The 27,235-nt window shown below is 45.6% G+C and overlaps 2 protein-coding genes and 2 pseudogenes across 5 annotated transcripts; 1 reads left to right on the top strand and 3 right to left on the bottom strand.

The window, feature by feature from the left end:
* The first annotated feature begins 85 nt into the window (after positions 1-85).
* dnajc9 (DnaJ (Hsp40) homolog, subfamily C, member 9) lies at positions 86-4,406 on the top strand. Its single transcript, XM_083650678.1, has 5 exons — positions 86-437; positions 1,193-1,333; positions 1,919-2,173; positions 3,723-3,818; positions 3,962-4,406. The coding sequence occupies exons 1-5, from the start codon at positions 264-266 to the stop codon at positions 4,070-4,072; spliced, it is 777 nt and encodes a 258-aa protein (XP_083506804.1). The 5' UTR covers positions 86-263; the 3' UTR covers positions 4,073-4,406.
* Positions 4,407-5,817: 1,411 nt separating this feature from the next.
* On the bottom strand, positions 5,818-26,929 carry fam149b1 (family with sequence similarity 149 member B1). Of its 2 annotated transcripts, none has more exons than XM_083650588.1 (15): positions 26,743-26,929; positions 21,241-21,357; positions 19,813-19,957; positions 19,230-19,378; positions 16,434-16,568; positions 15,289-15,453; positions 14,288-14,466; positions 13,826-13,971; positions 11,677-11,795; positions 10,925-11,158; positions 10,175-10,304; positions 8,588-8,713; positions 7,720-7,801; positions 6,840-6,977; positions 5,818-6,242 (listed from the first exon to the last, which is right to left on the bottom strand). In XM_083650588.1, exons 1-15 carry the CDS (start codon positions 26,787-26,789, stop codon positions 6,160-6,162), a joined length of 1,995 nt encoding a protein of 664 aa, XP_083506714.1. In that variant the 5' UTR covers positions 26,790-26,929; the 3' UTR covers positions 5,818-6,159. The 2 variants fall into 2 exon arrangements, with proteins under 2 accessions (XP_083506714.1, XP_083506715.1); XM_083650589.1 differs by having other exon boundaries at positions 10,181-10,304.
* LOC310788775 (cysteine and histidine-rich domain-containing protein 1 pseudogene) lies at positions 22,768-23,748 on the bottom strand (annotated as a pseudogene). Its single transcript has one exon. The product of its transcript is annotated as a cysteine and histidine-rich domain-containing protein 1 pseudogene (transcript).
* On the bottom strand, positions 24,919-25,923 carry LOC310789353 (L-lactate dehydrogenase B chain pseudogene; annotated as a pseudogene). The gene has a single exon. The product of its transcript is annotated as an L-lactate dehydrogenase B chain pseudogene (transcript).
* Positions 26,930-27,235: the final 306 nt, after the last annotated feature.

Below are 27,235 nucleotides of genomic sequence, written 5' to 3'. Positions count from 1 at the left end.
GACCTAATCACGTGTGCATATTACGTAAGCACGTCGCCGTACGCAGCCTCTTACGTCACAACCAGCGCGCCAAATTAACGTGAACAAAAGGAAAGCACAATATTCGCAGAAAGGTTTCTCCAGCCGTGGTTAATTCAATCCATCATCTACCGGTTACCAACCGTTGGCTTCAAGTTGAGTTTTGGGGGTTAGGGCGGTTGGAAGAATTACTTCCCAAACGTGTTCAGCCAGTTGGTATTCTACCGGAACGGAAAGCTGTCAGGATGGGTTTGCTAGACCGGTGTCAGGAGCTGTTCAACACCTCAAACCTGTACGAGGTCTTCTGCATCGCAAAGGAGGCCACGGCCGCAGAGATCCGCCGCAGCTACTACAAAGTGTCGCTGAAGGTCCATCCAGACCGGGCTCCCGAAGACCCGCTGGCCACGGAGAAATTTCAGGTTAGCCGCTAACGTTAGCTTTCAGTTAAACACGGCTTTGCTATCCAATGCTAGTATGCTAATACGAAGGGTTCAGGAGACCAGGGTTCTCATTTAATATGTTCCTACTTCCTAGACGAATCCATGCTAAAACTATGACTACCGGTATATAAACGAACTTGTCCAGTGACTCTAGTCGATCCAATCTGTGTTTCACAAACAAACAACGTAGTGTCAACTTGCAAAATACAGTAGTGATGTAAAAAGAGAGAATTACACAACGGTTATAAAGTAAACAAGACAACTTAGGCCAATAACTCGAGTCAATCACTTCTGACCCTTGCATCATTTTTGGGAGACAAGTGCCCACTGCCCAAACCTGCTGCACGTTGCTCTGTCACAGTCCAAACAGCGAGACTACAGTCCAACTACTCTCTGGGACATTCCACATGTGTGGGTCCGCCCCAATACAACCATACATGTTAATGCCATTTATCACATGACGCATATACATGAGCCTGATTATCAATTGAACATCGAAATTGCATGCAGGTGTGCATGCAGTCACTGCATAGGTTAGTCGTTTTTTAGTAGGAGGAATCCATGTTACTGATGACACACACACACACACACACACACAATGAATCAGTGTGTGTCTATCATAATAATTACTTTATATTTATGGTATGGTATAGTAGTATCCATATAATTCAGGATTTTACCTTTCTTTTTAAAGGAAATATAACTATGGGTCTGACTGATGGATTTGCCCCCAGGTGTTGGGGAAGTTGTATGCCGTGCTGAGCGACGCAGAGCAGAGGGCTGTGTATGATGAACAGGGTGTGGTGGACGAGGAGTCTGACATGCTGAGCCAAGACCGCTCCTGGGAAGACTACTGGAGGCTGCTCTTCCCACCGGTACGGGACCACAGCCCCCCCATTCCCCAGATTTGCTGGTTTTATTCAGGCCATGATCAAACCAGTACAGGGTATCCACAGGTCTTAAAAAGTCTTCAAATACATTATCTGAATTTGAGGGTTGGACATTTGGATAAGTTGGGACTTTATTTCCTTAACAATTAATTTCCTTGTGTCCTTTTTCTTGTCCTGCCTGTTAGTTTGAGAACTTCATTTAACTATGTTCAATCAGAAACTGTCTGGTTTTTGACAGATTATTTTCTTTTGTTTTGAAATAGCTGTTGCTTAAACTCAATTCCAGGCAACATTAACAAGGTCTTTGAAAAGGCTTACATTTGGAAACCATGTTGTAAATATCCAGGAAAACAGCTGGATGGACAGGACTTGATTTCTTATTTTTACTTTACATCATTTCTCACAAAATCATAAAATTGCACATTACCATACAGCCTGGACAAAATACGTCATATCATCTGTCACACACACACACACACACACACCTCTTTTCTCTCAGTCCAAATGTAGTGGAAACCATTGTCTTGATTGGTGTGTTGTCTTGACGACCGCCTCCTGTCCGCCTGTCAGGTCACGACGCAGGCCATCCAGGAGTTTGAGGGCAAGTACAAGGGCTCGGAGGAAGAGCGTCAGGATCTCCTCCGGCTGTACACCAAGCACCAGGGAGACATGGACGCCATCGCAGAATCCCACATGTGCTTCACCCAGGAAGACGAGCCGCGGCTCTGCGACATCGTCCACAGTGCCATCGAGAGCGGAGACGTCACCTCTTTCCCGGCCTTCACGCAGGAGAGCGAGAAGAAAAAGAAGGCCCGTAGGAAGAGGGTGAGGAGTGTTTTGTCTCGTGTTGACGGGCCCATTGAGAAGTCTTCTTCTTCTGTTTGCTTTAACGGCGGTTGGCATCCAAAATGTTTCATTACTGCCTCATTACAGTTACACATTCCAGGCTAATACAGATGTGTTACACATTCCAGGCTAATACAGATGTGTTACACATTCCAGGCTAATACAGATGTGTTACACATTCTAGGCTAATAAAGATGTGTTACACATTCCAGGCTAATAAAGATGTGTTACACATTCCAGGCTAATACAGATGTGTTACACATTCCAGGCTAATACAGATGTGTTACACATTCCAGGCTAATACAGATGTGTTACACATTCCAGGCTAATAAAGATGTGTTACACATTCCAGGCTAATAAAGATGTGTTACACATTCCAGGCTAATACAGATGTGTTACACATTCTAGGCTAATAAAGATGTGTTACACATTCCAGACTAATAAAGATGTGTTACACATTCTAGGCTAATAAAGATGTGTTACACATTCCAGGCTAATACAGATGTGTTACACATTCCAGACTAATAAAGATGTGTTACACATTCTAGGCTAATAAAGATGTGTTACACATTCCAGGCTAATACAGATGTGTTACACATTCTAGGCTAATAAAGATGTGTTACACATTCCAGGCTAATACAGATGTGTTACACATTCCAGGCTAATACAGATGTGTTACACATTCCGGGCTAATACAGATGTGTTACACATTCCAGGCTAATAAAGATGTGTTACACATTCCAGGCTAATACAGATGTGTTACACATTCCAGGCTAATAAAGATGTGTTACACATTCCGGGCTAATACAGATGTGTTACACATTCCAGGCTAATAAAGATGTGTTACACATTCCGGGCTAATACAGATGTGTTACACATTCCAGGCTAATACAGATGTGTTACACATTCCAGGCTAATAAAGATGTGTTACACATTCCAGGCTAATACAGATGTGTTACACATTCTAGGCTAATACAGATGTGTTACACATTCCAGGCTAATACAGATGTGTTACACATTCCAGGCTAATACAGATGTGTTACACATTCCAGGCTAATGCAGATGTGTTACACATTCCAGGCTAATACAGATGTGTTACACATTCCAGGCTAATACAGATGTGTTACACATTCCAGGCTAATACAGATGTGTTACACATTCCAGGCTAATGCAGATGTGTTACACATTCCAGGCTAATACAGATGTGTTACACATTCCAGGCTAATACAGATGTGTTACACATTCCAGGCTAATACAGATGTGTTACACATTCCAGGCTAATAAAGATGTGTTACACATTCTAGGCTAATAAAGATGTGTTACACATTCCAGGCTAATAAAGATGTGTTACACATTCCAGGCTAATAAAGATGTGTTACACATTCTAGGCTAATACAGATGTGTTACACATTCTAGGCTAATACAGATGTGTTACACATTCCAGGCTAATACAGATGTGTTACACATTCCAGGCTAATACAGATGTGTTACACATTCCAGGCTAATACAGATGTGTTACACATTCCAGGCTAATAAAGAGAGACGAGAATGTGAAGAAATGAAAGAAACGCAGAAAGAGATGGGACTCGGTGACCAGGATGACAGTCTTGTCATGATGCTTCAGGTAATATAAACACACATCTCTATTTGACGTGTGTGTGTGTACATATATATACATGTGTCTGTGTGCGTCTGTGTGTGCAAGTAATATATAATGTATGTGTTTTCATAAAATACTTATGACTTTTTATTTTTCTCCTTTACCAGCAAAGACAGAAGTCCAGAGAGCAAGGCTTTAACAGTTTCCTGTCTGACCTGGAAGCAAAATACTCCAAAAAAAGTGGGAAATCCCAGAAAGGAAAAAAAGGAAAGAAGTGAGGATTGTGGTTTGACAGCCGTATGAGCTGTGTGTAAAGCGGAAACATGTGTATAGATGGCAGATAAGCTTTTGTTGGTTCAAAAAGATCATTTCTGATCAAAAAGTGTTCCAAGTACATGAATCAAAATCACGATAATCATGAAGTTCCCCCCCATCATATGGCTCTCGTATGCAAAATGATATTCCGTTTGAACTGAATGGTAATGTTAGGTGTGATGTATTGTGTAATTTCTTTTTTGTTCATAAAAATGTAAATGTATCTTTTCTGCTTATGTTGTCATATGTAGTTCCAATCTTCAGAAAAGATGAATAAATTCATATTTATATACATATGTTATACACCTCTTTATTCATTTGTATAAAATACAGCTTTAAACCGAAAAGAAAAATGCATTGAACTTCTTTGCATTGCAAGCTTTGTCACATTTGTAGCATGGCTGTCAAATGTATTAGCCATGTGAATGAGGAAAACCACCTTTTGTGCAGGTAGCCTAATGTTGCCTGTGTTCCACAAGCATGAATATAGAATTTGCTGTACAGAGACCAAAGCCATTCCAATTTGACATTGCACAAAAGAGAAGTTTAAAATGTGCAACAGTACATACAGCAAATACTTACAGAGCAAAGCTGAATTCCTTCGGTTATCTACATAAAACACAAAACAGTCAGTTCCTTATCCGTCTCTTGTAGTTCTACAGTCAGACAGACTGAGGCGCTGTCGTAAATGCAGGCACATGGTTTCTACTATTGTGAGATGACTGCTAATACAGCAACAAATTCCCTTGTATGATTTAAACTAGTGGCTTAATTGGTTATCAAAAGGAGATCACAGAATAACCTAAATGAGTGTGATTAGGCTAAAGATAGTTCAGACTGAGGTACAGTAGTTTTGTGGAATTCTGTTTTTCCCACTTTCCCAGAGTCAGAAACTAATAAATGCCATCAGATAGACCTTTCTTTTTATGTATTTGGTGTCGTCTGAAGTATGTCAAACAGCGATATCAGGGCTATCTTGGCTCAATGGTTGTGTGTGTCTATGGTATCAAATAACATACAGTATCATGATCCAATAGGCCTCCAGGAACTGAGCGAGGGTGGGGTCGCGGCACCTATTTCCAAGCTTTGTCTGGGGGGGGGGGGGAGGCCCACAGTCTCAGATTTTGAAAACCCACGGTTTCAGCGGTTGTGAAGGACGTTGGACGTTGGGTGGGAAAAGCAACCAGAACAACCTTCCATTTAGATGTCGTCTCATGTTCTTGTTCCTGCGTGTAACGGTATGCGATGAGAAGCTCTGAGTCGTGTGTTGTTTTTATACACAGGCGGCCATTAAAGAAATCACATCCTTATAGAAGATACAGTACAGCCTGATGTATTGTCAGAGAGTAAAAAGTGCTTTTTTTCTTTCTTTCTATCCCTGTCTGGGTGGATGTGCCATTAATTCCCTGCATAGTCATTTACCAGTAGGAAGACAAACCACAGAGAAATACATTCACATATAAAGATATATATACATACACGTTCAAATCATACATACGGTTACGCAATACAAATCTACACGCATACAGCACATACATGATGATGGGGAGTTACTGTAGACAGTTTACCGTCTTTGGCAGCTGCATAAGCTGAATTTCAGACATACAAAAATAGGCCTCTAGAAAAAAAAACTTTGGTCAATAAAATAGTATAATACAAAAAAAAAAAAAATCACAGTTAACTGCTGTAAAACAAAAGTGTTGTGTTGCGCTGCGTTGTGCCGCGCCGGAAGGTGAGACGAGAATGGCTGAAGGGTGCAGAGGCGGGACGGGACTACAGGCCAGTTGCACAAAGCACCTTAAGTGAAGATTTTCCTTTGAGTCCCATTTAAGGTGTCCATAAAATAAAATCGGTTGCACAAAACACACTTAATATCTTCTCCTTAAACATTTGAAGGAAAACTTAAGCGCAAGATTTAAGGGTGTTTTGTGCAGCCGATTCTATTTTATGGACACCTTAACTCGGAAAATCTTAACTTAAGGTGCTTTGTGCAACCGGCTCCAGGTCTGCTGGCTCTGGATGAGATGCCCCCTCGGGACGGGGGACGGGACTACAGGCCAGGTCTGCCGCCTCTCGATGAGATGCCCCCTCGGGTGTAAGACCGTGGTGGGACTGACACAGGCACCAAAGGAGCTGGGGGAAAAGAGGAGGGATAATTGCAAAGTTAATGGATATGCTGAACTAAGCTACCAGTCAAAAGCTGCCACACATGATTGAATATACTATGCTTTTCATGATCTTAAAGCCATTTTGATCAAAAGGCTTGCTTTAAATGCTTGAAATTATTATTATTATTATTATTATTATTATTATTATTATTATTATTATTATTTTGGCAAATCATGAAGTTGATGACTGGTATGTATTATTTTCCAAAGCCTTTGCATCAAGGGTGGCTACTTTAAATAATTAAAAGATCCTTTTGATTTGTTTTAACTTTTTTTTTTATCACGGCATAATTTTATTTGTGTTGTTTCATAGTTTTGATGTTTTTACTAGGACTCGAAAATGTGAAAAATAGTTTAAAAAGAATCCCCAAAAACAACATAAGCATTCTTCCCTTCAAGTTAGAAGTTGGAAAAGTCACGGCACCAGTAGGTAAAATCTCTGCGAATAACAGCAATTAGCTCACTGGAAAGCAGCCGCTGCAGCTCAAGTCCTTCTGGCGTGAACGGTCTCTCTAATAAGTAGGTCTGGAAAATGTTTCGTCAACCAATGTATTGCACCGACCTGGGAGAGGGGCTTGTGCGTCTGGTTCCTCCTCGTCCTCGATGGGCGAGTGGCCCAGGGGATGGTGGGAAAACGAGTCCAAGAACGAAGAGCTGCTGATGCCAAAGCTGATGCCGGTCACACCGATGCCAAGAGAGTCTGATGGAATCAATGAAGAAATGAACACAGAATTTAAGATGTGTAACAAAGTCTGTCTTGTGTAAAGTGCAAGCGAAGGATAACGCAACACAGAAAGGGGGAGAGGAAAAGCAGGGGGGTTACCTCAGGCCTTTCACAAATGTAACCCGATTTTCTATGTGACCGTGTTGTTGATGAAGGACAGAGGTTCTGTGTATCAGGGTTCCCACACCACCTTAACCCATTGATACCCGATGCAGCATTTGACGCGGTTCGCGGTCTTAAAGGGATACACGCACAAATGAGGGATATACACGCAAATGCTGCATCAGGTATCAACGGGTTAAACATCCAATTCAAGGACTTTCCAGGGCCAATTCCCTCAAATTCGAGGACCCAACATGGCGTAGTTTGAGACACGGATCGAGGTTCATTATGGTTACTTACAACACTGATCATTTTTATAATGAGAACTAGCAGGCTGTACAGAAGCTCACACAGACAAGAATTAAAGAGAGAGGCTTGAATGTGTCTAAAACCTAAAAAACTTGCATTCATATTTGTATTCTTGCACAAAATAAATTCAAGCTCCATGTCTATTCATGTCCATTTTCAAAAACTTTCAAGGCCTTGACCCCCCCCCCCCCTCCCCCTTCAAGGACCAGTGGGAACCCTGGTGCATGTGTCTGTCATCCCTCTTCAGGCATCCTTGCTTTAAACTGTGCCGTATGAAGATGAAAGCTGCCGGAGCAGAGCTGCTGACCTGTGCCCACAGACGCCCGGCCCGGACGCCCCTGACCGCTGTTGTCCAACACTGTGAAGGAGCGACGGTACGGCGTGTCCGACTGCAAACAATGACAAAAAAAAAACTACCATCAATGATCAAACCTCTAAATTAGAGCAACTAATTACTTGGAATCATAAAAGCTCTATTAATTAAGTACCAAACCTGATGGGCAGAAAAAGCCACTCATAAAAACGACGGATCTTCTTTTTTAATCAAGTTTTTTCATATTTTTCTTCCCAATTGTATAGAGCTGTACAGTCACATGACATCTCTTGCCCCAGCAGTGAGTTCCCCCTTCATTTTCTCTATAGACATTTCGAAAAATCCTTATATAAGTAAGGGATAATGTATATTGAGGCGGTGATTACGGGGGAAATAATGACCGACAGGTGGATTGAGCCCGACGCGCCAGCGGAGGGCTTAATCGTTCACCTGAAGGTCATTATTTCCCAGTAATCACCGCCTCAATATACATTATCCCGCTTAGAACACGGCCTACAACTAAATCATTCAATAATCTGACAAAAATAATTATTCAAATAGATTTTTTAATAGCGTTTTCAACGACAAAGCGGTTTCATTCGTAATTGGCACACAAGACACCACAGCTGCAACTGGTTGGCCTAATTAGTAGTGTCTTGCTGACAAAAAGCTCTTAACTGATTAATCCAGGTGTGGCAGAGCAGCGGTCGGTTGTCGAGAAATAATGACCGGTGAATATTGTTGATTGACCAATCAGAATCGAGTATTCAAGAGAGCCGTGTTCTAACAAGTTTTAAAGCTCCTATGGCTTATCTACTGTATACAGTATAGTAATCTAGCACGATAAAGAGCCTCCTCCCACCCTGTATGTGTGAGTGGTGTTGGGGCGAGAGAAGATGTCCAGCAGGTGGTGACGTTCCCTTGGGAAGGAGATGCCAGCTTCGTCGGTGACGGCGCTGTGGGCTCGGCTGGACGAGCCTCTCTGACGCTGGACAGAGGGGAAGTAAGTAAGTACGTCAATTTTATTTGTATAGCACTTCTCACAGAGAAAACTCACAAAGTGCTTCACAGGATTAGAATACAAAAACAACCAATCAATCAATAAATACAGGTAACGGTAAAATACAAAAGAAAAAAAAGATGGAGGCACACAGACAGCGGCTGCCTAGAGCCCCGGGAGCTGGGGGGCCCCCAATTTTTTTATTTTTTTTTTTTAAATAAACATAGGCTATAATATTATAGGCTGTGTGTGGTAGTTAAAACATAGGTTGACGTTTATTTATGTTTGTAGTTTAAACAAAAACATAAATACTGTAGGCTACATACAACACAAAAGGCTGTTATTTACCTTTTGTCGCCACCTGGTGAGTAAATATATATGCAACTAAAACCATTAAAATTGACAACCGGTCCTGCATGTATCTACCGGTCCTTGGCACAAAAAAGGTTGGGAACCCCTGGTTTAACTGACCTGGCAACCCCTATGGCTGCTGGGTTCTACACGCTTGCTTGACACTGATAGGGCTACAAACGAGCGTCATTGTCATGTTTGTTTGTTTTAAATATTCTTCTAAATATGGCTAAAAGTCCAAAAACGTCAAATTTTCGATGCCCCCAAACCCCCGCCCCTGGGAGGGGGCCCCTGATCTATATCCTGCTTAGGGCCCCCAGATGGCTAGGGCCGGCCCTGCACACAGAAAGGGGGTTACCTCAGGCCTTTCACAACAGCAACGCGACTTTCTATGTGACCGTGTTTATGAAGTACAGAGGTTCTGTCTCTCCACCATTCATGTTAGCATATTGATTTCCGACAATTGCTTACAGCTGGTTCCACACATTCCAGTGGGCTAAAAACCGACCAATATTTTATTAATGCTATTGTAGAATCTTTCAACGCCGCTATAGTTTATGTGGCATTTTGCGTCTGCTGGTAGACGTATGAGCCCAACTGAATCCACCTGGAAACTAAAAATGAAATCGTGGAACTTAGGCTGCGTGTCGACATAGCGTTTGTCGGCGTCTTCCTGGTGTGGAAAAGGCACTGCCTGGAGCACTTTTTGTGATGAGAAGCGGATGATAACGCCTGCTGCTAGCTTACTAGCCGCACTAACCACCATAACGTAATGTTAGCACTTCTAGCAGTACTAAAAGTACAGTGTTGTAGAACAAGCAAGGCTCACCAGATGGCAGATATTTACAATACATGTCCGTATAATCCATGGTGCCTTTATGATCGCTGTTAATTAATTAATTCGCCATTTTCGCCGGCCCTAATGACCTCGTTCAAAAATCTGGGCCTGTCGCCGTCTGCTCGGGGAGCCCTGCGCGTACCCGTGCCAAATACGAAGGCTGTCAGGCCGACGGTGTCCGAGGAAAACGAAACAGAGACACAGCAATACATAGGTTTGTTCATTGATATGTGTGTAAGATGTTTCTGTGGGGCTGTTACCTGTACCTGTGCAGGTCTGCTCTGCTGCCCTGAGTGGGACGACTCCGGTTCTCCGGTGCCGATGGGCGGGAGGAGTGTGTTCCTGCTCAGAGGCAACAACGGGGAGGTCAGCCGGTCGCTGGCCGTGGGCCTGTGGAAGACGCACACCTCAGTAAAGAGCACAAATACAGATTCTGCGTTGTCCCGCGGCACATTTGTGGCGATAGGATATAGTATCTTCCTGAAAATAAAAAATATGATTGTGGAAGTCGTATGAAAATTCACAGCTAAAGTTTGGACTCAGTCAGACGTTAACATTTTCTTCCAATGCTTAATTAGATACTTGGCAATTAGAGCCAGATCATGTTTACCTCTTTGAGGAAAGGACTTGCTCACTTTGCATTCATTAGACATGACAAGACTGCTCTCAATGAGCCTATCATGAGTTATCTAATATTTACACAGACACTGAATTTTAGAGCAGAATTCATATTCCACATGAAAGAAGAAACTAACTGGCACACCCCGTTACTCCTTCACCCGCGGTTCATGACAAGTTCACGCTTTAAGTCGGTCGCGTACACGAAACTCCTCTCGTCTCTCACCCCCCGCTATTCTGCTGAGCCACGAGGCGCCAGTTGAAAGGGAGGCTGCATTCAAAGCAATCTCTTTCTGGCTCCGCAGCACTTCAGAGAGCGTCGGGAAGGAGATGGAATGAGGTGCAGAAATAGGGGGGCGGGGCAGGGGGGGGTCCCCTGATGCTGAACTCACAGACGCGTCCCGCGGATGACCTCGTCCATGGACCCCGCTGCGCTGGACTGGGTCAGGCTGGGGGCCAGCGGCAGGAGGGTGCGGGGCGGGGGGTTTCTGCGTCGGGCCGACTGGGCCGGGCGGGACAGGGAGGAGAGGCTCTGCTCCAGGGCCCGGCGAGGGCGGGGTCTGCCGGAGGGGACCACGCTGGAGCCGGGCCTCTGGGACGCCCGCTCGATCCTCTCCTCTGGCTCCCTGGCAGGGGAAGAGAACAGTGACACACACGCAAGTGGTGACCTGGTGCAGTTCCACCTGCTGCCAGCTGGATGACCACTCTGCCAAAACAATGCTTCGTGACCACGGACAGAAACATGGCATGAGCGAGGCAAGGTCCCTTTTGTCTTTGTCTTTTTGTGCTACATTACTTTTAAAAATGAAATGAAATGAAATGAATAAAAAAAATAAAACAATTACCTTCTTGTATAGTGTGTTACTGCATCCCATCTCATCACATGATGTACATGTAGTGTACTTGTTAATTACTAGGGAATGACAACGATGACACCTATGCTATTTTCCATTCCCATTCAAAGATTAAAGTAACATACCGGGTACTGTATTAGGAATATCTGAGTGCGAGTTAGCTGTATACGTGATTTTGCAGGAGACTGTTCTGTTGGTTTTCTGTTTTGGCACAGTCTTGGCACCCTGCGGTCCTATCCAACAAAAGGCTCGTTGGTGTGTGTTGTGTGTTAAAGTGTGTGTGTCCGTACTGGGCTCTATCCAGCACCACCAGGTTCCTCTGCTGGAGCGGGATGCCGTGGATCACGATGAGGTCGTTCAGGTTGTGGTGGGTCACTGCTGCTCCTGCCGGTACCGGTACCCGTCCAGCCTGGGGGATGGAAGGAGTGTGGGGGGGGGGGGGGGGGGGGGAGGCAGAGAGACAGACAGAGGGGGCAGGGTACACAGGATGAGAAAAGAGACATGGTTAGACAAATTAGGTGACAAAAACCTGACAAAGCCAACAACAAGTAGCTAAACAAAGCCAATCCAACATTCTCATTGTGAGGGGGCAAAAAAAGTAAAAAAAATAATGTAGTTAAAAGTGAAAAGAAAAAGATATTAATAATATATTAATAATATATTGGCGGTGATGCTTTTGTGTTAATCAACAGGCACAAGCACATTTATTCTAGAGAGAAACATAATGAGCTGCCATAGAGACACTGCGGAACACGTGCCGTCATCATTCAGAAACCACGCCCAAAACGGGGGGGGAACAAAAACTACCTCCCCCCCAATCTTGGCGTTCTCCTATGTCACATGTTGCACACAAAGATCATATATTATGGAAGATGAACACTCCGACTTACTTCCTTGACAGCTAGATCCACATTTTTATTCTCACCAATTCTCAATGGCTTCCTTGTTTTGCTCGGGAGTACAAAGAAACTTGAATTGGTGATTTTTTTTTTTACATTTGTTGTCTGCGCAGCCCCACCACACAACAGCTTTTAGCTATGTTTAATTCAAGGAAAATGACGCTGGTGGGTGGAAGTGAATGGAGAGCTTTCCCCCGTGATGGGCGTGGCCTATTTCATGCAGTGTCTCTATGGATGGTGTGCACAAAGTACGCCACCATTTAGGCTCTAAGTGAGGGAGTTACATACAGCGGACGGCCTTTTCTGCTTTTTGGATTTCCGTCTGGACTTGTGCTTTGAGCCTCTTGACTTTGTATTCTTAGAGGGGGGAGGCATGCGAAGGAGAAAGAGAGGATAGAGAAGAAAGGATAGAGGGAAAGAAAGAAAGAGAAAGAAAGAAAGAAAGAAGTTAGGTGGACAGAAAATACTGGCAAGGTAAAGGGCAGAAATGAAAGAGGGAAAGAAAGAAAAAAGTGATACAAGTTAATGAACTGGCAGCACTGAAAGAGTTAAAAGAGCTACAGAGGCAGGAGTGAAAACAGTTGGCAATCAAGTGTGGACTGTGGAACAGCGACTTGTAAATAAGTTTTAAAAGTTATGGATGCTGAGCAAATAACTATAATAATTATACTATTCTTAGGGTTAAAAGGTTTTGTACAGCTTGAGTAAAACATGTCTTCTATCCACCTTGTTTTTGAATGCCCCACTGTAAAAAATAATTGTGGGTACAAGGTCCGGTTTAACGTGACTTATTGTTGCAGCTTGCCATTTCCGTTGTTATACTCGGCTGCAGATCTGAATTATAAACCGGAAACTGGAGTAGATTATAAAAGTTATAAATATAGTCACGTTATAAACAACTAACCAACGCTGGGGGTCCGTATGGAAACAGTGTTACTCGAAATGGTTGAAAGTTAAATCAATTTGGTCATTCAGTGGCGTTTTACTGCCATGTAAAGTAACTATTACGCTAGCCGCTAGCATTAGCCACAGTAGCCGACTACCCACAATGCATTACGTTATCCCAGCACCCGAACGACACGGCTGTAGAGCAGAATGGCTCTGCTGTAAAATCCTCATAGACGTTTTTTTTGTCAAGTTAAAACCATAGACTGTAAAACAGTCTATTACACTGGAAGCAGAAGAAGCACCCATCAGGCATCATGGCAGCTAGAAATAAGGTGGATAGGCTGAAAAACAGGATTAAATTCAAAGCCAATCAAACATCACTTTTATTGATTTGTACTAGTATTTGCGAACAAAAACTTTAAGTGAGATATGGGATCAGGGATGGTGTTTGTTAAATTTCAGATTAATCCAAGAAGTATGTCTCATCACAACTGTTACAAATCCAAATGAGTGGATTAAAAAAATCCCCCAAAAATCCCCCAAATCCACTCCCCACAACCGGGACGTTCCCTCAGGCCACCTCCACACCACTGACCTGGGCCTGCAGGGTACTGACCTGGGCCCGCAGGCCGGCTCTGAGCTGGGTACTGACCTGGGCCTGCAGGCCGGCTGTGAGCTGGGGCACCCTGGGGTGTCCCAGCTTTGGCAGCAGCAGCGTGGGCAGAGCGGACAGCAGCATGAAGGGACCCTGGGAGTCCTGCTGGGCGGGGCTGAAGTTCGCACAGCTTTTTTCATCATCTGCCAATCACAAGGTAGAATCACTTCCGATGAGTACGCATTTTCCAATAGGAATGGAGCTTATTAACGGAATGTCAGGAACCAAAATGAAATCAGTGTATTCTGTGGCCTACGTTCACATTACATTCTAAATATTGTCGCTTCTAACGGCATGAAGGCATTCTTTGCTTATGAATTCAGTCATACATTTTAAAATCATCCGTCTCTCTGTGCAATATGAATTTGAGGTGGTAGTTGCCTGGTGTATATGAAGTAGGGTTTAGCCCTTGCATGGCGACACAACTCTTATGGAAACTTTTTGAGATTTCAGCCCAACCTGAGCTGCAGCCTTCCCAGTGGCGCTGGACCAGCTCCTCCGTCCAGCCGACCAGCTGCCGCCACACGTCGTCAAACAGCAGGTCCAGAACCGCCTGACGGCGACAGCGGTACGGCGAGACGGGGGGCAGGCAGTGACGCCTCCGACTCCACTCCGAACACTGCTCCCACTCGTCATCCCTGCAGGGTGACCCACAAAGTGGGCTCAGTAAATGTCTTGTGTGTGTGTGTGTGTGTGTGTGTGTGTGTGTGTGTGTGTGTGTGTGTGTGTGTGTGTGTGTGTGTGTGTGTGTGTGTGATTGAGACAGACAGAGAAGTACATAAGGGGGCGCATGTGTCCACAGAAACCGTTTTTTGAGCTGCCAGCGCCTTTCTGCAATTCATTTTCTATGGTAAAGACACACTTGGACGCCACTAGGAGCGCTGTTCATCATTGTCACCTTTTTCCAACAATCCAGTCATCTACGATCTTACCTTGAAGGGCAACCACGACTAAAACGTTAAAAGCAAAGCCTGGGGAGATGTCCTTTTGTGAGACATTAGCTACTAACTGACAGTTAGTAGCCAATGTTAGCTAGCCCAGCTAGCCAGTTGCACTGCCAGTCAATGATCTGTGTGTTTTGGAAGCGCTCTGGGCATTCATATTTTTTTTATATCCAAAGAGCTCCGCCATGGAAAAATAAAAAAAAGTTTCTAACATACAAGTTCTCTCACATACAGTAGATAGTTACAGTACACATTTGAACTTAACTGAACACTATAATAACAGCAGCTGGGGGTGGCCAAGTTTAAATAGTCAACAGTAGTGCCATTTTTAGCCAAGTCATGTGCAGTATATAAAGGAGTATGGCATGGAAACAGCAAAAGCAACAAACAATTATGAAAAGACAGGAAAAGAGCAATTGTCCATTAGAAATAAGTAAGAGTTGCATGTTGAAAAAAGCCCAGAGTCCTGGGATAAAAACAATGGTTGTAGCATAAGGAGGAACCTCGGTAACTCACAGCTCCCTGCCGTCAAAGGCCAGGTACTCCTCCATCAGGCCCTCCACTTCAATGACTCTCGGCTTGTCATGACTCCTGGTGCCACTAGGGGAGCCAGGGGGGCCGTCGTCCACCTCTGCTGCGGAGGACTTGACCAACGCCGCTCTCCTGCCCTGCACATTCAACCTTCAACCCCCACAGACACGAGCACAGACACAGGTTAAGCACCCTGACACAAACACATACAAGCCTGAACGCATGATACCTACAAATTGGCTAACAACAAATACCACTTGCCATTCTCTTACTCTGTGTCATCTCCATTATGTCAAGTCAAGTCAAGTCAAGTTTATTTGTATAGCACATTTCATACACAAAGGCAATTCAAAGTGCTTCACATAAAATGGTTGACACAAGAAAATAAAAGAATAAAAGAAGAGAATAAAATAGGCATTTAAAACTTTAAGAAAGAGCATAAAAAGTGCATTAAGCGACAGGTGCAGCAGTTACAAAAAGAGCTAAAAAGCTGACAGAGGACTCATTGGGTTTGCATAATAGAATAAACACATTTTTCTATATTAAATCCCCATGTCAACTCTGTTTGAGTAGAAGTAGTGTAATAATGACCAATTAATAAGCAATCAATCCATAATTTTGCTCTCACAGTAGTCAATGACATTCAGTGCTGGCCTACCAGAAAAGCGGCAGTCCAGCAACTATTTATCACAGCCAACGCACTTATCGGACTTGAGCTGACTTGATCGTTTGACAAGTCTTGAGTATCTAGGTCACAAATCCACAGAGCCAGCCAGCACGCATCTACTGTATAATTGATGCGCTAACAGCAGTCATCTGGCCCGCCAGCCAGCCAGTCAGGGTGGAAAGATTTCTTGTAAATTTCATGCACTAATTAAGCGCAATAGCTGTTAAACCATGACACATTTTCAAATCACTATACTTTAAGAAGGATGTGACAAAAACATGAAAATTAATTTTACATTTTGATCTTCTTAAATTGACTTTTATTATAACCAAATCAAGATTAAGGCTTAATTCCACCTTGGAGCTGGGAATTTTGTCTAATCATTTTGAGCGTAGGTGCTGGTGTCCTTCCACTTTCAGTCAGTCAGTCAGAAAGCCAGTCAGTCAGTGGAGGTGCTGCTTACTCTGTGCCACCTGTATCTTTCTCCTGGGCCTTGACAGTGCCTGCTGATGGGTGGCTATCAGGGCTGCTCCTCCCTGAGGTAGCATACCACTGGAAGCCTTCATCACTGGGACACACCACCTGAGTCCCCAGGATCCTGGAATGCACACCCACACCGATCAAACAGTGATCAACTAAACCCACAAATCCATTTAAGCAACGTTTAAAGAGTAATTATGAGCCTTCTCTCTGTGTGTGACTGAAGGCCACAGCTGCTCTGAGAGTGGGTGACTGAGGATGATAAAAGGTAAGCGGTCAGGAGGTTGGTGGGTGACTGAGGATGTAACCGGTCAGGAGGTTGGTGGGTGACTGAGGATGTAACCGGTCAGGAGGTTGGTGGGTGACTGAGGATGTAACCGGTCAGGAGGTTGGTGGGTGACTGAGGATGTAACCGGTCAGGAGGTTGGTGGGTAACTGAGGATGTAACCGGTCAGGAGGTTGGTGGGTGACTGAGGATGTAACTGGTCAGGAGGTTGGTGGGTGACTGAGGATGTAACCGGTCAGGAGGTTGGTGGGTGACTGAGGATGTAACCGGTCAGGAGTAGGGATGCACCGATATGAAAATTTTGGCCGATGCCGATAACCGATATTAACATTGCTGTTATGGCCGATAACGATATTATTTGTACATACTGAAAAACACATGTTAACACTGAATTTGAAAAAGTTATGCATTTCTTTATTTTCAAAGCCTTTGGAAAAGCCCATAAATCATAGATTTACTGCATTATTTCATATCAATGTGAAGAATTTGGCTGATAATGATAACCGATATTAACATTGCAACATCTGACCGATACCGATATGACCGATATGTTAAAAAATGACCAACATCGGCCGATACCGATATGATTGCAGATATATCGTGCATCCCTAGTCAGGAGGTTGGTGGGTGACTGGGGATGTAACCAGTCAGGAGGTTGGTGGGTAACTGGGGATGGAACCAGTCAGGAGGTTGGTGGGTAACTGGGGATGTAACCGGTCAGGAGGTTGGTGGGTAACTGAGGATGTAACCGGTCAGGAGGTTGGTGGGTAACTGAGGATGTAACCGGTCAGGAGGTTGGTGGGTGAGTGAGGATGTAACCGGTCAGGAGGTTGGTGGGTAACTGAGGATGTAACCGGTCAGGAGGTTGGTGGGTAACTGAGGATGTAACCGGTCAGGAGGTTGGTGGGTGACTGAGGATGTAACCGGTCAGGAGGTTGGTGGGTGACTGGGGATGTAACCGGTCAGGAGGTTGGTGGGTGTGACTGAGGATGTAACTGGTCAGGAGGTTGGTGGGTGACTGAGGATGTAACCGGTCAGGAGGTTGGTGGGTGAGTGAGGATGTAACCGGTCAGGAGGTTGGTGGGTGACTGGGGATGTAACCGGTCAGGAGGTTGGTGGTGGGTGACTGAGGGTGTAACAGGTCAGGAGGTTGGTGGGTGTGACTGAGGATGTAACCGGTCAGGAAGTTGGTGGTGGGTGACTGAGGATGTAACAGGTCAGGAGGTTGGTGGGTGTGACTGAGGATGTAACCGGTCAGGAGGTTGGTGGGTGAGTGAGGATGTAACCGGTCAGGAGGTTGGTGGGTGACTGAGGGTGTAACAGGTCAGGAGGTTGGTGGGTGTGACTGGGGATGTAACCGGTCAGGAGGTTGGTGGTGGGTAACTGGGGAAGTAACCGGTCAGGAAGTTGGTGGTGGGTGACTGAGGATGTAACAGGTCAGGAGGTTGGTGGGTGTGACTGAGGATGTAACAGGTCAGGAGGTTGGTGGGTGTGACTGAGGATGTAACCGGTCAGGAGGTTGGTGGGTGACTGGGGATGTAACCGGTCAGGAGGTTGGTGGTGGGTGACTGAGGGTGTAACAGGTCAGGAGGTTGGTGGGTGACTGAGGATGTAACCGGTCAGGAGGTTGGTGGGTGACTGAGGGTGTAACAGGTCAGGAGGTTGGTGGGTGTGACTGGGGATGTAACCGGGCAGGAGGTTGGTGGTGGGTAACTGGGGAAGTAACCGGTCAGGAGGTTGGTGGGTGTGACTGAGGATGTAACCGGTCAGGAGGTTGGTGGGTGTGACTGAGGATGTAACCGGTCAGGAGGTTGGTGGTGGGTGACTGGGGAAGTAACCGGTCAGGAGGTTGGTGGTGGGTAACTGGGGAAGTAACCGGTCAGGAGGTTGGTGGGTGTGACTGGGGATGTAACCGGTCAGGAGGTTGGTGGGTGACTGAGGATGTAACCGGTCAGGAGGTTGGTGGGTGACTGAGGATGTAACTGGTCAGGAGGTTGGTGGGTGACTGGGGATGTAACCGGTCAGGAGGTTGGTGGGTGTGACTGAGGATGTAACCGGTCAGGAGGTTGGTGGGTGTGACTGAGGATGTAACCGGTCAGGAGGTTGGTGGGTGTGACTGGGGATGTAACCGGTCAGGAGGTTGGTGGTGGGTGACTGAGGATGTAACCGGTCAGGAGGTTGGTGGGTGACTGAGGATGTAACCGGTCAGGAGGTTGGTGGGTGACTGAGGATGTAACCGGTCAGGAGGTTGGTGGGTGACTGAGGATGTAACCGGTCAGGAGGTTGGTGGGTGTGACTGAGGATGTAACTGGTCAGGAGGTTGGTGGGTAACTGGGGATGTAACCGGTCAGGAGGTTGGTGGGTGTGACTGAGGATGTAACTGGTCAGGAGGTTGGTGGGTAACTGAGGATGTAACCGGTCAGGAGGTTGGTGGTGGGTGACTGAGGATGTAACTGGTCAGGAGGTTGGTGGGTGTGACTGAGGATGACCTACCGGAGATGTGGGAACCTCGCGGCCCACTGCTGACACTCATCCTGCAGCCCCCGGAGAGCCCCTCCCCCTCCGCCCCGGCCCTCGTACAGCTCCCGGTCGATCTCCTCAAACATCTGCTGCACCTGCCGTGACGCTGCCTTGTCAAACTCCTATGGAGAGAGACGCACACACACAGAAACATACAACGTGCATAATGATGAGCTCCTATGGCTCCCTGCATATGTTTGGGGTCAAGCTGGGTCATTCACATATTTGCATGTGCTATAACAGGGAGCGAGAGAGCAAGCGAGAACAAGGGAGAGAGAGAGAGAGAGAGAGAGAGAGAGAGATGAGCTAGGGCAGTGAGTGCATATGCAATCGTTTTTTTGTTTGTTTTTACAGAGGCAGTTTGAGGACATGGAACTAAATAAATGATGGAGCTATAGCAAAGTTGCATGGGATCGGCTGAAGCTAGAAAGCGTAGCGTTGTTAGGACAATACAATGGCCAGTGGAACCATGCCATACCGATACACCTATACAAAGAGGGAGCAAACAAGACATGATCGACCTCTCTACACAATGAAGGACGGTTGTTTTCCTCACATCGTAGCCCCAGGAGAAGACGGAGCTCCTCTCTGTGGAGACCCCGGTACCCGTGTAGCTGTGGATGCCCGACCAGGACTGGCTGGAGTCTACTGTGATGACCGTGGGACAGTCCGAATGGGCCGAGGCAGCAGACGTGTCTGAGCTAAATGAACAGGACAGGACAGGGAAGTGGTGTGGTTACATACAGTTGGGTTACATTTTAGACCGAGGGGGATGCTGGGGAGGACAAGTGATGTACGTATATTTTATATCGATTCAGATGTACAGGATGCAATTCAGATTTTCGTTGTTGCCAATACCCTCTTGACATGTCAGTGTGTTTCAATAACAACTGTCAAGAGAGAGACAATATTAAATCAGGGTTCCGACTGTGGCTCTGGCCCATATGTGATCCCCCCCCCTCCCCCCCCACCCCATGATTTTCCACAACTAAGTTGGAGCCCTTCCATGACCTAAAAAAAGGTTATTCCTTACTGGTTTGTTAATGTTGTTTTTCAGCTTGGAAAAGTTCTAAAAGGGTCAACATGTCTGGTTTCCATTTCAGTTGGACTTGCTGTGGAGAATGCAACGTTTGAAAAACAGCTGAAAACCATCAGATCATCTAATGCCATAAATGTGTGAAACAATTTGTACAATACATTCTGCTATATTCCTGTACGGTGACCTTATATTTATAAAATTCCCTAAGAATTTACCAAATTCCTTGACATTCCCTCCCTGGAATACACTTCTCAAAATCCTTGGATAATCCATGTCATGGACCTGCCATGACCATTAGGAGGAACCCAATGAGACCAGGATTTTGTCATGCGGCAAAGGAGATCTTATCACTGGTTGTTGACAACCATCTCCAGGCCAGGTTTCCAAGTGGAAAGCAAAGAGCAAAGGTCAAAGTCATTGAATATTTATTATTTTAGCTGCACATCCAAGTAAGCAGGCAATGTGATATCAATTAATCCATGGCTTTCAGGTATCTGCTTTCGCATATTGAGAGCCACGGTTTGAAGGTGTAACATTACAGAACACGCAGGTAAGAATGGGTAAAAAACACAGGTGGGATTAAATGGGGTAAGTAGCCATCTTTTGGAGTCATTTAAACTCTTATGAATTACTCTAGGCCAGGGATGGGCAACTTTGATGATAGAGAGGGTCACAAAAAATGCCCTCGCGCTACCAGAGGGCCAGATTGTGACCGTGCACTTCCAGGGCCACCACTGAGTGAGGTCGGGGGGTTACCCACCCCTGGTCTAGGCAGCAAGTGTATTTAGGAGATGTGTTAATGTTTCAATTAGCTGAGTAGGCTAAACCCCTCGTTGGACTGTTTGCACACAGTCCAGGTCTATATCGAGGCAATCTGTAATGGCCCAGGTCTTATCTGTTTTCTAACCATCCTCTCTGTCTGTCTGCCCAGGTCCCCCCAGGTACCTGTTGTGAGTGGACACCGCTTCCTGGAGGTCATGGAGGAACCGCTGATGGGTCTGGTTATCATCTGCTTCCTCTGGGAGCGGGTGATGGTCAAGGCTGCTCCGGGATAACCCGCGACTGCCCAACAGGATTGAGAATGTTGAAAATAATTATCAGCGTGTGGCAGCAGCAGTTTGCTTAGTATCGGTGATAGCCTCGCAACCTTACTACTATAATACTATAAACACTGCACCTTTTATTCAAAATCCATATGCTACACTACAGCTGTGGACATGTCAGAGGTTCAAATTTCCTACCTTACATTTTGGCCGTTTGAAGCTAGATTTTGAGAATATTAACATTAGCATTAGAATGTTGTGATGCCATTGTTTCATTCATATTCGTCATTTATGTTATTAGTCATTTTTTTCAGGGCTGGCGTTGGCCTGGCGGGCCCGCCAGGCCAACGTTTTGGCGGGGGGAATTGTAGGGTAAAGATTGGTCCGACATGACACTGGTGGACAACACAATGCAATCATTTATTCAGATATATGTGAAACAAACATGAAACCAAAAGGGGGAATGCAAGAGATGATCAAAAATGTGACAACACTTCAAATGTGCTCAACATTAAACAAACAAACAGAATTTTTTTACAAAACGTGGATGAAATAGAAATGGTCCGCATTGGTTGATTACAAAGACTTGACGTGAGCAGTCCACCATGAAATGGAACCTGAAACCAGGCACGACCACGGCTGAAACATCATCTGATGGGATGATGATAATTATTATTTTCCAGAGAATTACAGCGCAATATAAATTGTCATCCTCTGACAGAAAGTAGACTATCATGCAATGTTTCCCCTACATTCAGCAGCTGGCATGATAAATGAACCGTGATGAAATTTCTGGCGGTTGGTATTAACGCTTCAAATTTTAGTCATCAACCAAAGTTAGCAACAGGCCTTAAAGAAATTATTTGAGTGAGTGTAACAGTACGTTTCGGGTCTGGAATTTCCAAATATACTGTAAAACTTGGTGGTAGTGGCCACTACTATGTCATATATCACAGATGATGTCATAATGATGTTAGAATGTTGGGAGTATGAGCAATTGTGACATCATCGGTGATGTTATCAGTGAGTGATGTCATCAGTGATGTCAGTAGAGCATTTGTGATGTCATCAGCCCCTAGTGGCCACGTTTTGACGGCGTCGAAGCCACACCCTTATGACTCCGCGGCTTGTTTTTATACTTATGGTTGTCAAGTCAAGAACCATGGTGAAATCATTCATTTTCAAACTGCTGCTAACAGGGTTTTTCCTCTGTGTTGATGCTAGGACAGAGTTCCAGAGAGCTGAGACATACTGATGAATTTGAGTGCCAAACGTTTATTGCATTTCTCTCAAATCCACAAACTTTTAAGGCTGGTGGGACTCTTGGAGGTAAAGAACAATCTGTGTGGCCCTGCTTTCAGCTGATATACACTTTTCTCGGTACGCTATTTATTTAATTCCTCGTCATTCGTCTTCATCCCCCTCACCATCAGGCTCCTCTTTCTCCTTCTGGTCCTCCTTGGGCGGGGGTAGTAGGGAGGTCCAGACGAGCCCACGACATGGGCTCGGACTTCTTCATGACCACCTCGATCTTGGCTGCCATCATGTTCACTACACTCTTACTCATGTCAATCACTCCCCACATACCAATCTTCTGCTCAAATTCCTTCTCTCCCTCGAATATAATGTGGATGTGGAGCGTGGTGCCGTTAGCCTCCACGTAGCTTAGCTCTGGGATGGAGTTCTTGGCGTAGATGGAGATAATGACCTGCCCTCCGGTCTGGTGCCAGTCCAAGCGACACGGAACCACTCTTTGACCCGTATCTTTGTTCCTCCAGACATGCGTTCCCTTGGTGCAGCCCTCTTGAGACAGGAAGGCGTTAAAATCAGATGTTTTCCTCTTACAACAGCTCCAGTACTTCATCCCTTCATGGAAGATAGGGAATCCAGAGTGGTAAGAGCACACGTCCGAATTGGTTGCAGGTCCATCAAAACGTTTAGTGCACCCTCCATTTTTACAGGATGTTCCAATCTTGATCTCGTGGCTATCCTCCTCTTTGCTCTCCGCTGTATTGTCAGTCAGTTTCTCCAGAGCCTGCGTCAGAGAGGCAGAGATCTTATGCTGCATTCTCACCATGGGCGCATCGGCACTCGGTCTGCCTATACACTCCAGAGGCCTTGGTGTGGAGATGGTGTACTCGTTTGGTTTTTGGTCATCTGCGTCTTTCTGCTCCGACGTCACTTCAGGTTTGGCCGGCTCGAGGGGCTTCTCTTTGTTGTGGGGACCTTTTGTGCAACCAACAATGCTGAGGAAGTCGGAGAAGTCAGTAGTTCTTCTCTTGCAGCAGGACCAACCCTTCAGTGCATCGTGGAATACTGGGACTCCTGGATGGTAGATGCACGCTTCATCAGGGTTTTTCTCTGGATCAAATCTCTGTCCACATCCTTTATTGTAACACAAAAATGACATGGTACTTTAAACGGGTGGAGGCTAAACAAGGTAAACCGTTGGCTAAATAGGAGGAAGAAACACAAAAAACAGTGACAAAGCTTGTTTGTGAGCTACAGAAGAGGGCCACGGTTACCTCAAACTGGTCTCAATGTTTTCCCCGTGCAGGTCGCTGCTCTATTATTAGTAGTAAGAGTAATTGCTCGAGTGACATCACTGGTGACATCGTCACTCATCACATCATGCTCGATGATGTCACTGTTGACATTGTGACATCATTAGTGATTTATGACATCACTGATGATGTCACTATGACGACTGTCAACAGTCATTGCTCAAGTGACATCACTGATGACATCACAATTGCTCGAGTGACATCACTGATGACTAGGGGTGTCAAAAATAATCGCTTATAAGATGCATCGCGATGCGGACCTGCACGATTCTGCATCGATTCACAAATGTCAAAAATCGAATAAAAAATAAAATAAAAAAATATATATATAATGGAAGTACATGCAGTTGTTTATTTTAATTATGGATCATAATACAATGCAATTCTAAATGCACTTTTATTTTAAAAGTAGCCACACAGTGAGAAAAAAGAAAGTGAGAAAAAAAATCATGTATTCGGGAAAAAAAGTGATGCATCAATTTATCGATAATCGTTATCGAATCGAATCGTAGCCCTCTGAATCGTAATCGAATCAAATCGTGAGGCCAGTGAAGATTCACAGCCCTACTGATGACATCACTCACTGATGACATCACTCAGTGATGCTATTTTGTGTGGGTCGCGAAGGTGTGCTTCATGGCGGTTACGGAGACTGCGGGAGGTACAGCCATGGGTGCAGCTCTGACAATGGAGAATGGACAAGGCACAGAAAGAAGTATGCCATGGAACAAAGAAGTATGACATGGAACAAAGAGGTATGCCATGGAACAGAGTATTATTAAGAGTGTGTTGGTGAAGCAGACCATTGCCCATCAGCAACAACAGCTCACCAACCTGCAGATGGCAGCAATGACAATGGGCTTTGGAGATCCTCTCTCACCTTTACAATCGGTGGCGGCAACTTGACTTGCAAAAACTGGCTTGTGCGAACGGAATGGGGACTCGTTTTGTAACGTATGTCGACACGCATGCAGGCTCTTGTGTGTACGTGTGTGCGGCTGCGCTGGCCCCGGACCTCAGATGTCCTTCAGGTCCTTCTGGATGGCCCACAGCGTGTCAGCACTCTGCCTCAGCTGGCCCACCTCTCCGTCGGTCAGCATCATGTTGACCACGCCGGCCACGCCTCCGCTGTTCAGCACACACGGCAGGGACAAGAACACCTCCTCGCCAATGCCGTACATGCCCTTGACCATGGTGGAGACGGGGTGCACGCGGCTCATGTTTTTGACGATGCTCTCGGTCAGGTCGGCCACGCTCATGCCGATGGCCCAGTTGGTGTAGCCCTTCAGCTTGATCACCTCGTAGGCACTCTCCACCACGGCCTTGTGTGTTGCCTTCCACTGTTCCTTATCGCCATCCGTTCCCATCTCAGGGTTCAGCTTCTGCAGGTTCACTCCCAACACGTTGGCACCGCTCCAAACGGGCACGCTGGTGTCCCCGTGCTCCCCCAGCACAGAGCCGTTGAAGGAGGTGGCGTGGATGCCGAGGCGTTTGGCCATCAGGTAGCGGAAGCGGGCCGAGTCCAGGTTGGTCCCGCTGCCGATGACGCGGTGCTTGGGCAGACCGCTCAGCTTCCAGCTCACATAGGTCAGCACGTCAACGGGGTTGGTGACCACGACGAGGGTGCAGTCGGGACTGTACTTGATGATCTGGGGGATGATCATCTTGAAGATGTTGACGTTCCTCTGCACCAGGTTGAGGCGGCTCTCTGCCTCCTGCTGCCGAACGCCAGCAGTCACCACCACCAGACGCGAGTTGGCCGTCACAGCATAGTCTTTGTCTGCGACTATCTTGGAGGTCTTGAGGAAGAGGCTGCCATGCTGCAGGTCCATACATTCTCCTTTCAGACAATCCTCATCCACATCCACCAGAGCCAGCTCATCAGCCAGGTCCCGGAGCAGGATGCTGACAGCACAGGCCATGCCCACCTTGCCCACCCCCACCACCGTCACCTTGTTCCTTGGAGGCTCAGCCGATCCACTGGCCAGAGTGGTGATCAGCTTCTGGCACACTGACGACATGATCAGAGACTTTGCAGGTATTAACCTTATTTTGGTCCACAACAGCATTCTTCTTCTTCTGTGGTGTTTTATGGCATTGGCATCCTTTATGTTGCATTACCACCTCCTTCTGGATTTATCCATCCACCTCTTCCCACATCATAAATAGACATTGTGACATCATCATTGTCATAATCAGTGATGTCATAAATCACTGATGAAATAAATCACCAGTGACACTGATGTCACAATGTCCAACTGATGCTGTCCAACACCAGACAGCGTGAGGAGTGTGGGAGGGTCGTCAGTCACACTTTTATGTTTTACTACAGAAAGTGTATGAAACCCATGACCAAAATAGTCATACATTCTGTCATTGTGGTACTTATGGTTTGAATTCTAGTGAAAACAAATTATTACCTGGAGCCCAGACCACTGAGAACTACTTTAGAAGATAGGTGTAGTCGTTTCAACAAGATGCATTATTTTAATAATAATTAGAAGAATGCACTCAATTTGAAATCGGAATCGAATGTAATGCTGAACAATATCATATGCCAGTGTCAGTGTACGCCAGCTGACTGACCTTAGTGCTGTGACAGATGGACTGTCTCTAATGAGATCAATATAATTATCCTTTTACACTGTCATTTGATCGCGGTGGACAGCGTCGTCAGATCATTTCCCTTTCTCCCAGCAGAGTAGATCAACAACATTCTGTCAGCTGGTAAAACGTTGTTTACAGACAGACAGTGTACGGTATATACAGTCTGGCTTGGTAACGTTAGATCACTGTTGACCTTGGGGGCTCACACAACTTAGTACAGTAACGTTACTCACATCTCCAGTTTGTGCGATACAGGTCTTCTGTTGTATCGCGAAATCATTCTCCCGTTCTCCGCTTTAAAGGCTCAAGCCCTCCGCTCTCATGCTGCTTGCCTCCGGGGTTCATGGACTCGCTGATGCCTGCGGAGACTGAGGTCTGACATTTCCTCCAGTCCGCACATCAGCACCATTTGTAAAATAGTTGGACTGGGTATTAATTGCTACCGATGCTAAGGCTGTTGCTACCTATCACAGCTTCTTAGGAGGCTAAATATAACATTGACTCTTTGCTCAACGAACAATTAGCGTTACTGCTATAAATAACCTCGCAAAACTAGATGACATTGTGTGTCGCCGAGAAGGTGTCTATCGATCCAATGTATTGAATACATATGTCTATGAGCTACAGCACCACAACAACAATAACAAGGCTGTCATGGATACGCGACTTCATATTCCCATGGCCTCCTGGGAAGTCGCCCGCTCGCAGATTTCTTTTTCTTTTTCG

This window comes from Poromitra crassiceps (assembly GCF_964638095.1).
Source record: "Poromitra crassiceps genome assembly, chromosome: 14".
NCBI lineage: Eukaryota > Metazoa > Chordata > Actinopteri > Beryciformes > Melamphaidae > Poromitra > Poromitra crassiceps.
The sequence above is the reverse complement of the archived record's forward strand: the minus strand, read 5'-3'. Positions and strand labels throughout refer to the sequence as shown.

Bases quoted from the DNA above. Each gene is read 5' to 3' on its own strand.
- dnajc9 (XM_083650678.1), top strand. From the start codon at position 264: ATGGGTTTGCTAGACCGGTGTCAGGAGCTGTTCAACACCTCAAACCTG. The intron at 438-1,192 runs GTTAGCCGCTAA...ATTTGCCCCCAG, and splicing joins TGGCCACGGAGAAATTTCAG to GTGTTGGGGAAGTTGTATGC. The intron at 1,334-1,918 runs GTACGGGACCAC...TCCGCCTGTCAG, and splicing joins GGAGGCTGCTCTTCCCACCG to GTCACGACGCAGGCCATCCA.
- fam149b1 (XM_083650588.1), bottom strand. From the start codon at position 26,789: ATGATTTCGCGATACAACAGAAGACCTGTATCGCACAAACTGGAGAT. The intron at 13,972-14,287 runs GTTGGGCTGAAA...TGTGATTGGCAG, and splicing joins CTGGGAAGGCTGCAGCTCAG to ATGATGAAAAAAGCTGTGCG. The intron at 10,305-10,924 runs GTGAGTTCAGCA...CGTCTTCCACAG, and splicing joins GTCATCCGCGGGACGCGTCT to GCCCACGGCCAGCGACCGGC.